The sequence below is a fragment of the Stegodyphus dumicola genome, chromosome 7 (assembly GCF_044657685.1).
Source record: "Stegodyphus dumicola isolate Sdum_Otavi_A_Nest chromosome 7, ASM4465768v1".
Classification (NCBI taxonomy): Eukaryota; Metazoa; Arthropoda; class Arachnida; order Araneae; family Eresidae; genus Stegodyphus; species Stegodyphus dumicola.
In genome coordinates, this window is record NC_140774.1 from 157,466,442 (window position 1) to 157,482,993 (window position 16,552).

General features: G+C 31.3%; 1 protein-coding gene across 10 annotated transcripts in view; it reads right to left on the reverse strand.

Moving 5' to 3' along the window:
- LOC118204556 (uncharacterized) overlaps positions 1-16,552 on the reverse strand; it is a 109,632-nt gene that overhangs the window by 12,299 nt on the left and 80,781 nt on the right. For 8 of the 10 annotated variants that reach the window (XM_085820963.1, XM_085820958.1, XM_035376868.2 and 5 more), the window contains 5 exons: positions 12,834-13,177; positions 10,956-11,075; positions 10,496-10,630; positions 5,937-6,164; positions 2,945-3,138 (listed from right to left, as the gene is read on the reverse strand). In XM_085820963.1, the coding sequence (XP_085677089.1) occupies positions 2,945-3,138; positions 5,937-6,164; positions 10,496-10,630; positions 10,956-11,075; positions 12,834-13,177 (1,021 nt within the window). The remainder of the gene's footprint in view (positions 1-2,944; positions 3,139-5,936; positions 6,165-10,495; positions 10,631-10,955; positions 11,076-12,833; positions 13,178-16,552) is intronic. The other 2 variants (XM_085820964.1, XM_085820965.1) reach the window with 2 other exon arrangements.

A 16,552-nucleotide genomic window follows, 5' to 3' on the forward strand; every position in this document is an offset into this window, starting at 1 on the left:
GATCCCTGAAATTTCGTCTCAAATGTACAGCAGAGCCTTATGCATGAAAAACTTGCAACTACTAATGCAGATCGAGACATGCCAAAATTCCAAACTGCTTTCTCAAATGATCCTAAAGACCTCTGTTCTTACTCCTGACCACTTTAATAAAGTAGAAGGCACAGACATGGTGCCTGAAAAAAATCTCCTTCATGGTAACATTAATAGACTGTAGAATCATACAACATTTGGAAAAAAATGATTTTCAGAACATTAAGTGGCACAAAAAAATATAGAATGGATATCACTTGAAAAAAATATATAAAAAATAAAATAAATAATTACGTATAAAAATTTATCCCCTATGTAGTAGAAATAGGATTATATTATAAAAACATACCCTAAACACAACACAGTGCACGTCTAACAAACTAAAAATGGAAAACTGAAAAAATAGCAAAGCTTTGCTCATTACCAACACTTTGGTTGAGAACTAATACAAACTCTGAGACCTTTTTGATCTACAAATTTATGGACGTTTTTTAATAAATGAAACACTTGTTTCAGTATTGTATGTTTTGTTTTAACAACCCTTTTTTTAATGTTAATTTCATCTACTGACTAAAATTTGCACTTGGGTGTTTCAAGGGAGGCAATGTGTTAGATGTTGTTGTTTTTCAGCTTTGTCAAGAATCCCAAGAAGTTATGCATGTTAGTTCATTATAAGTAAAAATAATTTTTAAATTTATAAAGTTTAATTCATAAACTGTTAGTGAATAGTTAAGTTGGACAATGTGTCCCTAACTTGTTCCTGTGAAAACTATTGCCTTAAATTAGTACAGTCAAAAGTCATCCGGACCTCAAAAGCTTTCTGAACATGCACATATGCCTTTACGCATGTGCATTTAACGTATAACCAATGGTATAAGTTAAGCTAAAAATTATCTAATTATCTATTTCAGTTGTGTTATTACAGATTGCGTTGTTCCTTAATCTTCGAATTGGAAACTTTATAAAAGTAAGCTTGAACTTTCAATTATGTCAAATAGAATTTTTGATTCTGCAGCTGCCAACAAAAAGTGGAATTGCTGCAAAAAATGGATAAAAGCATGAAGTGACAGAGAGGTGATTTGCTTCTCTAACCATTCCGAAATCTGTTTATCGATTTCATGCTGCTCTGCTGCGGACTTTGGGGGGGGGGGGTTGCGACGCACAATGAACTGGAAGTTGATCTGTCAGCACTATCCTCATTTTCAGGGCAGTTGTTTTTATTTTATTCTGTTTACAATTCCTTACTAAATGCAGTGTTTCATCTCGATGTACTCCGATATGATTTAAATAAATTTCCTCATCATTATAAATATCACGAACACGCATAAAATAGTTTTTTGGTTGCAATTTTCTAATTTCGACTATGCGCAATGTATGCTTTATGCATGCGCATGTTGAAAGAAATGTTTAATAAAGCAAATATTAAGCTCTTTTTTTTTTTTTTTTTGTTAAATTCTGATACCCTTTAGAACACAACTGCTCTTTATTTCATAAATTAAGATTTCATATTTTGAAGTGTATAATTTTTGCATGCCATCTTACCAGATTTAAACTGATGATCTATAATCCGGAATCGCCGAAGTCCTGACGAGTCCGGATTAAAGACTTTTGACTGTATAACAATGTTAGAGTATTAAATAACCAATGATCTATGGAACTTTGACGTGTATTTTCCTTAACAACCACATTATTTGCTAAATTTCTCACCCTCAGATTTAACTATTCTTCTAAAATCAAGATGGTCATAGGGAATCAACATTTTCAGACAAAACTATTCAACATGTCCCAATGACTATTCTACAACATCTCAAATGCAATAGGATTATTTACATAATGACAAAGCATTCAAAGGCTAGAAGGAAAACTTCTTACGGAAAATAGTTCATATTCACATTACAATTGAGGAGAAGGGTGCTATGCACTATGAACTCCCATGCAGTCAGATGTTCAAAGGAATTGGAACTTGGGTCAAACTACCAATGTTCAGTGGTTTTACCTTTTGGCCGTGGTGGCCTATAAGAAGTTTTGAGAATTTTTTAATCACAGCATGATGATTATATGAAAACAGATAAATATGTGAAAAAACTATACCCATCAGCTGTTACATATAACAGCACACTTTCACCACTGACATTAGCAATTAATTAAAGAATTTAAAGAGGAATATGAATGCAAAAACAAGGGGGGAAATAACTGCAATTTCATTGTACCAGATGAGAAATTACAAACAAAAAGCCAAGTTCCATAAGCCAGTACATAAAATATTAATCAATATTTCCACAACACTATCGGTTAGCATCAGTCACCATTTGCAAAGAAAAAAATTATAATCTCATTAACAAATAATTTGAAGTTCAGATACTACTACTGGATTAATTCACAAGCGTTATCCTTTTTGCCTTGCACACATACAGATATATAAAACGGGAGAGGAGAAAAAGCACTTTGCCCACGTGTATGGCCATGCCTTAAAAACATACCTTTAAAAAGCCACTTAGCTAATATCTTTTTCTCAATGTACCAAATGTAGTACAATACTCTTGCACACATCCCACATTTGCTCCAGCAAAATAATAACTTACTATCCAGTTGCCCCTTTTCCACAGGATTAAAAATCATTAGTAATAGGTATAATTGCTACTTCATTAATGTGCAGCAGATGTCTCTGACAGTAGGTCTACCAGTTTCTGCATATTACCTTAAATGTACTGTGCTTTCTACTGAAAGTGAAGCAAAATTATCTTAGTTTTCTAAAAATCTATTTAGAAATTAAGTCCTTATTTAAAATTAAAAAAAAACCCTAATTTCAAACTATTTGTTATTTTAGGTATCCACATTTATTTCTTTTATTAAATTAAAAACAGATGATTATTTTGTACAATGATCCATAAAAATGTTATGCTGAAAAATTTACCTGAATGAAATCTCTGCAGATTCGACTGCATCTTTTCTTGTCTGAGAACTGGTATCAACAGAAGTATTATATACACCAGCAGATGGATCTGAACCACTTGAAAATGATCCATATGATGTAGGACAAGTATTTTCTTCAGATGCTGTTTGTGGATGTTCCATCACTGTTGGGAGAGGAGGGTCATTTTCCCACACCTATAAAATAAATCAAAATTAGGACCTCTACTTTTAGTTCTTCGAAGGAAAAATAGTAGTGTGCATCAAAGATGATGTTGGATTTTTTTTAATACTGAAAACTGTGTACAGAATTCTTTCAGCAGATTCCTGTAATATTAATGCATTCACATACATATATACTCCCTCAACCAAATGCAATATTAAAATACTTCTGCAATAGGATTTTCAAGCCATTACAACTATCAGCAAAAAACTGATACGATAAAACGATAAAATGAGCTTGCTTTATGATATTTATTTAGTCCATCTGTCATCATTAAGAGAGGAACTTTTGCACAAGCAGGAATGTATGCCAAATTTACAAAGAAATAAATTGGTATCCAATGCTTGCTGCATATTTCCTTTTTACAACAATCTTGGCCGATTTTGTCTCGAGGCATGGATTTCACCAATAGAAAAGCTTGCCTGTTTGGTGGGGGGGAGGGGTCACTGCTTTTATTCTTCCAAGCTTTAACTTGTTAGAAATGGCAAATGCAGATAAGACATTTATTCTGAGCTTTATTTTGACCATTTAAGGCTTCAAAACATACTGCATTTTGAACAAAACAACTCTTAAAATAACAATAAAGTATTCATGCCTCACACATCATAATGAAAAAATTTTACTCATTACTAATGTTTCTTTGACCCAAAGTGAACAACAAAATCCGTTCTTTGCCCAAGTTATTTCTTACATGATCACAAAATTTATATATATATATATATATACATATGGCAGAAAACTGAATTTGTTTACACATACATCTATGTTAAAGAAAAAATATAGATAACATTTCATTAATTATTAAAAATGGATTGTAATTTGCATTTTTGAATTTAACACCTCTAAACAGAAGACATGTAAATTAAATACACATATATTTGCTTGACAATTCACGAAATGTTATAGATGTGTTTATACGTCCCCCCTTAAATTTAGTCAAAAGAGGACATTTGCCCAGAAGGACTATTAATTGCGTATTGGCATTTTGTGTTGATTCACTTTTCAAATTGTTGCCACTAAATATTATCGCCCTGTATTATATTTAAAGAAATTAAATAATGAAGAATCTGCATAAATGTATGCTTCTTGCATTTTGATAAAACAACGGTACCTAGAGCCATTAAATTTAGAATAACAATCTTTCAACCTAATATGGGCATCTGGTAGCACTAATTTGAAATTTGTTTTATCGATTTCATACTTTGTAAAACTTAAACAAATTTTTGATTAACGAACTCAGGGATTTCAGAGCGAACAATGGCAACGTTGTTTACAAAAAATTTATTTATTGATTTATTATCTCCAGCGAGACTGTAGCGAAAATCCTAAAGATATGCTCATTTTAAAATTATTTTGCGATATTGCTGTTGAACTGAATTTTAAGGAACATGATATTTAATGCAAGTCACACCAAAACGTTAAAAAAAATGCCCTTTGGAAGTAATTTAAAGTCTTAAACCTTTCAGATTTTTTTCAGCATCATGTTTTAATTTTGCACTACAGAAACTGGAAGAGTTAAATAGAATTTCTTTTTCTTCCACCAGTAAAACGCATCAAATATCATTTACGGTATTTAATGGTACATGTAATACATGATTTTAATAACCACAGCCCATGAAATTCTAAATTTTTAGAAAAAAAAATTATAAAAAAGATTAAAAATGCACCATAATATTAAATCATACAAAGTCAGAAATCGGACCACCAGCCCAGAAAAATAAAGAAGTCCCCCCCCCAAAAAGTCTGAATGGACAATGAAATACTCAACAAAAGGAAAAAATGTATGCTGCATACGCAATTTTTCTCCTGACTAAGCGAGGTTTCTGCACGTCACTTTCAAACACATGCTGGCTAGGCAGTTGCACCATGGTCTATAAGATCACGATGATTAACTCTGTCTTAATGTTAGCTAAGACCACACTTTTCAGGGCAGACACTATGTATTTTGGTACAAGTAAACTTTAAGTTCTGCTGCCCGTTATATACCCAAATTAACTCTGAGTGGCCAGGGTTTTCGCTAAGAAACCACAAATTTCCCAAAACATGAAAACAAAAAAATGAGTACAAATTATTTTTTTGATTTGAATGTAAACTCTCCTGAAAATACATACCTGGATTTGTGTGCTTTTGATATATTATATTGCCTTGACTTCTTCGACATATTTTAATATGCACGTATATACACGTTCTTACAGATATCACAAAAAATAATCTAAGCTGTATATATACGGCTTTGACGCTTAGAGGGTTAAAAATCTGTTGCCAGCTATAATTTTTTTTTTTTTTTTTTGGCTTACTGGTCTTCTAAATTCTGACACCCATGCAGCCACACTGGCCTTGTGAGGGAAGTTAATATTTTTCTATAAGAAAAACAAATAAGTAAAGCCCCAATGTTGTCATGCCTATCTGCCATCTTATCAGATTGATGATCTAAAATCTGAAAACTTCGGAAACCCATAAACACAGAAGTCTTGACCATTCCGGATCTTGCATTTTGTCCTGTATGAACTTGCTGTGTGTAAAAATGATATATGACAATTTTCTAAAAATTTATGCAAAACTTTTGAAACAATTTTTGTTTCTATCACATTTTTTTCTTTTAAATATTATTTCTACTTAGCAATCTACACATTATTAAACTGAAATGGTAAAAACTAAATAATGCTTGGATGTAAAATTAAAAAAATATCAAGGGAAATTTTTTTTAAATATTCAAGTAAAATATTTTTCACATATATTGCACTAATATTTATTCCAAAAACATGAAACTTACTTTTTTAACAGACTGTATTTTTAAATTCAAATCATCAGCAGAAGGTGAAATTGGAGACTGCACTCCAACTGGTGTTCCAGCTGATACTTCCATAGATCGCCCAATATTCATTGTTTTATTAGGCAGGTGAGAATTGCCATTTGAATTTCTAGAGGCTTTCTCATCTGTAAGTTGCTCCAATCCAGACTGAAAATTAAAATCCAGTTTCATCTCTGTTCCTTCCTCATTCTACACAAAAGAAATTTCATTTTAAATCTAAATAAAATAACCAGATACTACTGTGACATATATGCTACAATCAACAGCCTGTTGATTACATGTCAAGCCAATAAATGGTCTGGCTCAGTGATTGAAGTGTAACTGCATATTTATGTATAAAGTAAAACTAGCTTTTACAAGATTCTGACAGATAATTGCAAATGATTCATTACCCAGAAGTGAATGAGGCAATAACACTTCAATTTTTGAATAAATGCTTTTTTAAAAATTATTACCACATTGAAGAAACTTGCAAAAAATACATAATCTTAAATTGTACAATTTTTTTTTTTTTTTTCCAAAAAGCCAAACTGCTAGAAATAGAAATACATAATGACTATCTAAAAATTTCTGAAAACTACAGTGAAGAATCACTCACCAGCGTAAATATTAATGTTATACACATATTTTCCAAACAGGGTTGGTAGATATTTCTGCACATGGAAATTAAGTACCATTAAGAATCATTAATGAAAAAATTGATGGACGTATCAACAAATGGAAACAGAATAAATTCAATTAAAGATATTACCTATGCTGAACTTTAAATTTTTCATACTATTCTAAGAATAAAATAGATCCGCAAGATGGATACATGTTTAAATTTAATAAATCATAATTATAAAGAAAATTTTAGAATAAACTCAAATTCATAAAATTTATCAACTAGCATTAAATATTTTGCATTTATAGTAGTTGGACTTAGCACATAAAAACAAGTCAACAACAGCTCGTGGTGATGTAATTAAACAGGAACAGGCAAATTCAAGCTAAGAATCTGGATTAGTATTCAAAGACTGCATAATTTATTTTTAATCTAAGCTGACTCAGTAACTATATCATCATAACAAATCCTAATGTTAATAACACAAAGATGAATAATACAAATTATTAGAGGAACTAATGCAGAACGCAAGAGGAAGCCAGAAACACACCCTGTTTTGCAACCCAAAAACCTCAGTTTAAAAACTATATAACTGCTTTGCATTCTGGTAAGAAAATGGAAAAGGCAAGTTATACTAAAGGCTCAAATTATAAACAACTAATTAATTTACACGTAATATTAAGTGTACATATTTTTGAAGAATAATTATCTTTCTTTTTGTTCAATCAGTTTCTTTCTTCAACACATTCCTCTCCACTTTAGAATTTTTTGACTTAATTAAAGATTTCTGCAATTTAAATGCATTTGGAATGTACATAAAAAGCTGCTAATTTTATTTCGTTAGTAATACGAACATTCACAAGCTGGTTAGAGACGATGTGAATGTTTTCAGAATGTAGTGAGACATCCAGCAACAAAATCTAGAAATGGCACATGCAAAACTCAGAAAAGGCATTCAACTGACATTATGTTTTGGATATATGTGCTGGTATTGGCATGGAGTGAAAGTTAAAAATTAATTGTAAATGTATGTGGTCTGGAATGGAAACGAAGTTTCCTTTCATGCAAATATCATACACGAACAACATTCTGAAATATATAGTTTGCAATAATATACCTATCTTGTAGTAAATTGATATAGTTTTACACCAAAATAATGTATATTGTTACTTATTTTGATTCACTTAATGCCACGCGCCAGCGCATAATGCTGCCCTGCAGAAGTAGTTTTACCTCAGTGCTGATCATGCGTGGTAGTAATATTCTATGCTTAAATGCTTAGTAATCAATGTGGTACATATAATAATCTTTTATTATGTCCTTTAAACTGGGTTGCCACTCAAACAGGAGAATGAAATTCCCTGACTTTTCCAGGTATGTTTCGAGAAAATTCCAGTCCATCTGCGTAATGTACGTTGGCTGTGCTAAGAGGTAAATTAATTATGGTATTACTTGTACTGTGTAGCAAATTCACTTAATTATTCAATAAATCCCAGAGGACATTTATTCTTAATTATTCTTGGTACACTTTGTTTGATCATTTTGTTTACTTTTCCACTTACAAAACTTAATTTAAGATATATACATTGGATAACAATTGTACGTTTTATTTAATTATTACTCATGATCATCACCAGTTCAACATAAGGCTAATCCAGTTCTTATAAATCACAACGCAATGCTAAAAGTTAGGTTAGATTTTAGGTAAATTTAATTTGTGTGAGATGTATTCTTAAAAGGCACCTTAACACTTGAAAACACAAATATAATTATAATAGAAGTTGTTTTCTCCACTGAAGATTGAGATTAGAATCTGCCCAATCTAGAATAAAATAAGGCTTTTTTTGCAGACATTCTGCAGCTAAATGAAAGAAAGAAACCTATTTAATGATATTTTTTTACTAAATTTAGGTATTTTGTATTTATTTCGCAGCATACATAAGGAAAAAATATGTGCATTAAATTTTTTGATGTCATCATACTGCTAGAATTAATTTCAGGATTATGCCAGAGAAAATTTCCTGAAATTTGGAAATATTATTTACTAATAATAAATAAATTTAGAGGTAAGAAGCAACATTAAATGATATGAATAACATAAAAATAAAGATAATTACTAAAAAACTGAATTAGAATAATCAAAGATATTTTAGCGAATATAGTTAGCCTAAATGACTGATTACTATTTTTTTATTTTACTGCAAAATGACAAGGTATTTATTTATTAGTATAAAAGAAAAGAAACAAAAAAAGATTTTGCGGTAAAATCCTAGTATTCGCATGATTTTGAAAATTGTCGCCAAGAACAAAATGACCCGTTTACTGCTCATAACCATGTCGCCAAATCCCGCTGTACCATACATGGAGATTATTCTAACCAAAGAACGTCTATGTAAAGAAGAAAAGGTTCCATATATGTAAATGCTATTACGCCGCTAGAAAGCGGAGGGAAAATTTGCCAAGGAAATCGGCGACGGAACCTGGCGGCCAGAATTTCCCTCTCTGCGATGTGTACAGGAAATTGAGAAACACGTGTTAAGAAGAAACTTTCTTTGCCAAAAAAGAAAACTACGAAAATCCGGTTTTAAATTATTTCGAAAAATCCAAAAAACGTTTTATCAAAGAACGTTTTTTCTTGGATTTTTCGCAATAATTTTAAAAACGGATTTTCGTAGTTTTCCCCCTCTCAAAATAACTAATCCATGAATTAATTTACTTGCGCGAAAAAATATTTTCTTTTCCTTTAGAGTTTAAAGAAATTTTAAATTATATTCATTTTATGAACTCTTGATAATGTGACCTTCGAACTTTGACACCGGTTTCGAGCTTTGGCGACAGATATATCGCGCATGCACAGCTGTTTCCCTCTATGATGGAATGGAGCCACGTCTGCTGCAGAGAGGTTTTCCTTCTTTACAATACATATTTTTTTATTCTAACTTTCATGGTACCGTATACTAGGATTAAACCCATTTTGTTTTGTATAAGAACAGGTACTTTCTTTAGTTCATGCACTGCACATGCGATTCTCGAGGTTACTGGAAACCAAAAGTTGCTGAAAACTTGCTTTGCTTTTCTAAAGGACAATCAAATTGGAGCTGAAAAAATTGGCTCTATGCCAGCTACCCGAATGACACTCACGTGATACACAATTCGCCAAAAAAGTGCTCTTCTGATGTTGGCGCAAAACTCGCCTTTTTTGGCGGGATTGTTGTATGAAATTCCCTGACTTTTCCAGATTTTGACTAAAACACTTAAATTCCCCGACTTTTCCCTGAATTTTTGGTCAATTTCCGAATTCCCTGACTTTTTCCGGTTTTCCAGGTAGCGTGGCAACCCTGTTTAAATCATATTTCTTATGATAAGTAAGTCAGCATATGGGTACAATCTATTTCTATAACAAAATATTAACTATCATTACCTCACATAGCCGAAAACAAAGGTGTTACGTAATTTTTATTGTCTTATTTTTAACAACTAGTTGCTTTGAATGTTCTACTATAGAAAATAAAACATTACTAATAAAAATATCTATCAAACAAATTATCTATAATGCATCAGAACTTTTACGGCCCTCAACTAAAGCTAAATTTTCTTTTAGAAGACATTACACAAGAACTTTTTTAATGTTAAAAAATTATTCTGATAGTCAAAATGTGCCTAAGAATAACCCTGCTGTCACGAGATACCAAAATTTATGGCTTTATTTTTTCTCAAGTATCTTGGTAATTGAAAGTGAAAGGTTTAACATGCATATATATCATAGGACAAACAAGTTTTTTTTAAATAAATAATTTTTTTTTTACATCTGGAAAACTCTTCAAAAAATGTACCATTATAAGTAAAAATAAAATACATTATTTCACTATAAAGAACAGCATTATTTGAAAACACTATTTGCAACAGAACCTAATACCTTTGCAAATGATTCTTTTGCTGGAAAGGGTACAGATAGGCGAGATTTTTCATCAGGATCTGGAGATGCTTCTTTTGATTTTGACAAATTACCTCCAACGGAAGCCATATTTTCAGAGTTTGTATTAGTTATATCCTATAAAATTAGAAAGATAATTAAAAAATCAAGAGAAGATGGCAAAACATTTTTACTTTATTATACTGTGCTGAATTTTATAAACAACTGCTTTTGTGCCAAAACTTCTATGGCATGAATAAAATTCTTGTAAATATCAAAAGTATAATTTAAAACAAAATGAAAATCTTAAACAGGAGTCTTTCTCTGTATTTCTGAATTAAAATAAACAAAAATTTTAAAAAATATTTTATGGCTATAATGTGAACTAACAAAAATGTGCCGTGTGAATTTACAATTCTTTCCTCTTAACAATTCTCAATTTAATTATATTCCACGTACTTACCTTAACTGACTGACTTTTAGTTTGGCCACCAAATTTATCAAGAACAGCATTTTCAGCTTTGAAATTCTTATTTTCAAATACCACAGTACACATGGGTGTGCATGTGTCAATTTCAGTCACCTGAAGAACAGTTGAAACTCAATATAATTTACATGTTTTAAATGATTTAAGAAAGCATCTGATGAGATGGAGTATCAAACATGAAAATGGCTGACAAGTTTACTGGAGTTAATGTGAAAACAAACCAGTAAGAAGTAATGGCATAAAAACAGTTTTTTTATCACTTGGTAGAAAAATAAGTGTTATCACAAAATAAAAAATTTAAAAAAAAAAAAAAAGTTTAAATGAAGATATTTCGATATCTCAAGATACATTTCTTAGTTCTAAAAATGGCATATTATTTATATGATTCCCATACATATAGATATATATACATATATCCTGAATTTTACCATTATCAAAAGGATAAATATTCTGCTAATTTAATACTTCATCATTCAGCTAAAAGCCAATGTATCTGCTGCATCTAACACAAAACCTCTATTACAAATTTAAATGTAGTCATTAAAAACTTTACTAAAAGCCAGTGTACCTGCTGACTTGTGCAAATTTTTTTAGCCGAGTCTACTTCCCACTAGAAAACTTTCTAAAAGATAAGGTTTCATTACCTGCTGTACATCATGATCACCAAAATCAGGCCAGTAACAGACTTCCAAGTTAATACAGAGATAATTACTTATAACTGTTTACTAAAAACATAACTTCTTTTCTACTAATCAGACTGATAATTGTTTCATACTGATAATAAAGGATACACTACTGTACTAATTGAAGATGTTTGGAAATTCACAGAATGCAACTAAATTAAATTTATAGCAAGTTCAAATAAATGTAATTTGTAATAAATAATTATAATATAAAATACATAAATTATACAATAAAAATATTTTAATTCTAAAACTTTTCCCTGGAAATCTACATAAACTACAATAAATTAAGGGTTTACTTAGTCTGCTTCTTTTTAATCTCGGATTAGAAACTTATTCACCAAATACACTCCTTTAACAAATGAAATTACTGTTAAGAGAAGAAAATTTAGTTCTAAAATTATGTTGAGATTACTTCATAAAAGTCTTGAATCCCATTGACCAAAAACTCACGCTGAAAGATTTTCTGTTTTGTGCAGCAAAAACATTCTCACAGAAAGTAAGGAATCTGGTATTTATCTCTTTGAAAACCAAAGCCTTCCCTAGTATGTTATAATATTAAGCCGCCCCAAATATTTTGAGAGTCACAGCAATTTTCTCCCATCTTCATCCTTTAACGCAATAAGAAGTGTGAAGATTTCAAATGACATCCTTTCTAATTCTAACAAATATAAATTACAAACCACAAATAAATCCTTTTAGGACATGCTGTCTGCAATAAACTGATAAAATGCATTTGGGGAAACTGCACTGATTATTGCTACAGCATACCTTAGAGGAGAAAAGAAAACATTGGAATTTCAGCTGTTTGGGGCCATTTGGGAGCTTATGGTCTTCAAAGAGTTAAGATTAAAAAAAACAAAATGGAAGTTTTTAAGTTTGGGTTAAACCTTTTCGTAATGGAAAAGTTTTAAAAATACAGATTTAGATTAACAATAATTAGCCACAATCAGAACAGGAATAAAAAGTATTCTTTGCTGCTGAATAAAAAGTATTCTTTGCTGCTATAAGGAGCTTCTGATGAGTCGAGAGGAGGGAGCACTGGATCTTCCCAGCTTTAAAGACTCATTTGAAACAAGGTAAATATTTTCATTGTGTAACACAGCATTCATTTTAGAAGCATTTGAAATTTGTAAAATGCAGTTTCACTTTATATATTAAAGAACCTTACCAAATCTGATACTTCTCCAGCATTACTCTTCCCAGAACCCGTCGGAGTAAGTATTTTACAATCATTGCTTGGTGAAGAACGCTGGGAAGATGCAGCTGATGCAGGCTGATCACTTACATCAATACCACTATCATGCTGATCACTTCGATCAAAACTACTTGATTTTGATGTACTTGCAAGAATTTGAACATCTGACGACACAACTGAAGTACCAGAGCTAGTAATTGTACTTGCACTACTAGAAGCAGGAGTGATAGAAGTGACAATTGGAGACTGAGATCGTAAGGAATGATTTATTGGTTTTTCCCATGCATTTACAGATGGTGGAGGTGCTGGTGAAGCATCTAAAAGTAAACATTTCAACATTTATATCAAAATTTATTCTCAGATACATGAAATTTTCATAAAAAATTAAACATTACTCTTTTAGTCAGGTTTATTAATTTTTACATAGAGAAAACTCAAAACAAAAATCAAATGTATATGCAAGAACATTATGAATTACTTCATCACAATTATATATGTGTAGAATTCGCTTACTGAGAGAGGGAGAAGATCCCCCTTTTTTTAACTAGCTATTTTTCTTGTTCCACAATGATTTTTAACTCCTTCAGGACCAGCGACATGTATACGCGACGCAATGATTCGGTTCCTACGAGCCCTACGTAACATTAAAACGGATTAATTTATTTGAAGTTTTGAAAGACAGTAAATGTTGAGTGGCAATTGTTTTCACATGGGTTGATTCATACGGCATTTGACCTTCATATATTGACATTAGTTTCTGTTTTGTGCTTCTGGTTTTGAGAGATTTATTGAAATAAACAAACTGGAAATTGTGGCTCTTTATAAGTGCACCTGTGAATTAAAGAACAACTGGCGTTTTTGTTTATTTCGTTGGGATTTTCTTTTTTCTTTTCTTTTTGTTTTTCTATTTATTTTGAAACTTAATATAAGCTTTCTTGGTTAATTAAAAAGTAATCTTAAAACATTATTAAAGAAGGGGAAAGACTTTCAGCTTTGTCGACATGTAATGCACCTTGCTCACATTTCTCAGGAAAGAGCCATTTTTGTTTTTCTTAGTCGATTTAATAGGTCATTATACATAATGCCTTGAATGGTCATTATATGTAATGCCACAGGCATTATATATTGGTATATAATGTATTAACTTTACATATAATGTATATATTGGCATGATCAGTAACACATATCCCGCCAGTGGTTGTCTTTTCTTGATCACTTCCCGGTCATCGTGGAAGCTGTTTTTGATTTTAAAAAAAAAACAGGAAGTTCTCTAATATAAACCCCGATGTCACACAGGGTGTGAGGATGAAATATTTCTGAATGTCTTTTGAATAAGTTTTGGGACAAGTGCTGGGATTATATTCAGTTTCATTCTGTTAGCCATGGTTAAGAGACCTTACTTAAAAACTTAAATATTTGTCCAAAATCACCTGACGCTCCACCTTTCTGCCTAACTGGAAGACAAGTTTCTGAAAATTTACGTTGACGGAAAAGGTACTAAAGGTAGGAGAAGATGCAAAATGTGCGCTAAAATCAAGGAAAAGCGAAAGCAAACATATTTTGAGTGTGAAATATGCAATGTAGGACTGTGTGTCGACGCTTGTTTTCAATTATTCATACACAGTAGAATTTTTAAATTAGAATTTAATTACCTACAGGTAATTCTTGTTTTCTTTTTTTTATTTTGTATTTGTAAATTTTCTTCATGTTTATAGTATTTATTTCTGTTAGTTACGATTTTAGTATTTTGCATTCAAAAGGTGACTATCCATTCCAGTGGGTGCGGTCCCGTGAATGCGCTTCATTTTCCCGGCGCTGGTCTCCTTAAAGGGTTAAACGTCGTTCAAACTAGCATTTATCTGAGCAAATGGAGATAACTGACAGCCTATACAGTAGCAAGTTCAAAAGTCTGAACTGCAGGCATAGCAGAGCTATTCGACACATGGAACAGACTATGTTAGCCCAGTGTGACTACTTTAGCCAGTAGCTGACTATGTGAATGCCAGTAGCTGACTATGTGAATGCCAGTAGCTGACACTGTGAATGGCCCTTTAGGAAACCAAAATAGGAAAAAAGAAAACCAAAATATATTTCTACTTGTTCTTAACATACATAAATTTCATGTACTTCCTAAGGCAGTAATAATTGCTGAATTATCAACACAAAGTGCTACAGTGAAACAGCTAATTTTTACACCTAAAGGTACTTTCTCACTAAAGCGGCTTCATTTATAATGAACAGGAAAAGAAACAGTATTTTTAGTGATATTTATAAACATGCAATATGAGTGATTTTCTGTACGATCATATGCTATTCTTTCCTTTCCCACTCTTCTAAAATTATGACTATTTTTAATTTTCTATGAAGGAGAAAATAAGCAGCAATTTCTTTGCTACAATATTGTCTATTCTGTTGCACCACTTACTATATTATCTCCAGCAAAGTGTTAACTATGCTTAAATTACAATCTCAACTGAAAATGCTCCACCACTTCCCCCAAAAGCATGGAATTTTGCAAACTTGGTAAAACAACTGAAACGGTCATCAAATGAAATTATTTATTGGGAGGCAAAGTATTTGGTACATTACAGTTTCTCATTTTTTAAAAGTGGCTGCTTAAAAAAAAAGAAGGCATTATATAAAACGCATAGATGAGAATGAACTCTGCATCAGAAAAATGTAATACATATTAACATCATACATGAGTATCAAAATATTAATGAAGGCATTGTTTTTAAATGGCTGACTCTGCACTAACACATGCTGTTGGGAGATAAAAGGAAAATTTCATGATACATAAAATGACTTTTAGCAAGCTGTTTGGATGATATAATCTGACGCAACAAATGACGGATAAAATTAATTCAAGCTCTTTAGATGAAATTGTGCACTAAAACAAAATATCCTTAATTTAAACTTCAAACAAAACAAATTATTTTTGCAAATTTTCTCGGCATGTTTTTTTACCTTAAAATATCCTTGCTCAAGATATTGCATACCTTAGTTTAAAATACAGAATTTTTTTTTATGTAAAATGTCACTATGGTACTCATTTTCTACTCTACAACACAACTATTGAATGAAAAAAGCCTTATTTCTTGGAATAGTTATTAATTTTATTTTAGTTTCATTATTTAACTGTTTTTTTATTGATTAATTTTTTAATACACATACAGGAAAAAGTCCGAAATTCGGACGTCCATCATCCAGAATGATCTAAAATCCGGACCTCAAAACCACCAAAGTTTTTCTGGTAGGCTTTACACATTCGTGTAATAAAACATCTGGAGAGTACCAATTCTTAATTTCACTTCAACACTATATTAAATACCTTGTTCTTGAAGAAACAATCATTTTAGCATAAATTTGCACAATGAGTAATTTGGCTCTGTTGCTGCATATCTGCTCGGCACCCATCTCTAACTGAAACATTCCACATAGATACATCGTTGATCTGATGGCAATCTGGCGAATCATTATTTTTATTATACTTTCCTTTCATCACTGCATGTTCATCAAAACATGACAACTTGAATAATGATTTATATACCAGTGCCTAAACTTTTTTTTTATGTTAGTAAATGAATATTAAAAGAGTATGGTAACCTTTTATGTTGACATTACTCTTGGCGATAATTAGAGATTTAAGTTAAATGCACTAAAAATGTTGATGAGGAAATATTTACCAAAAA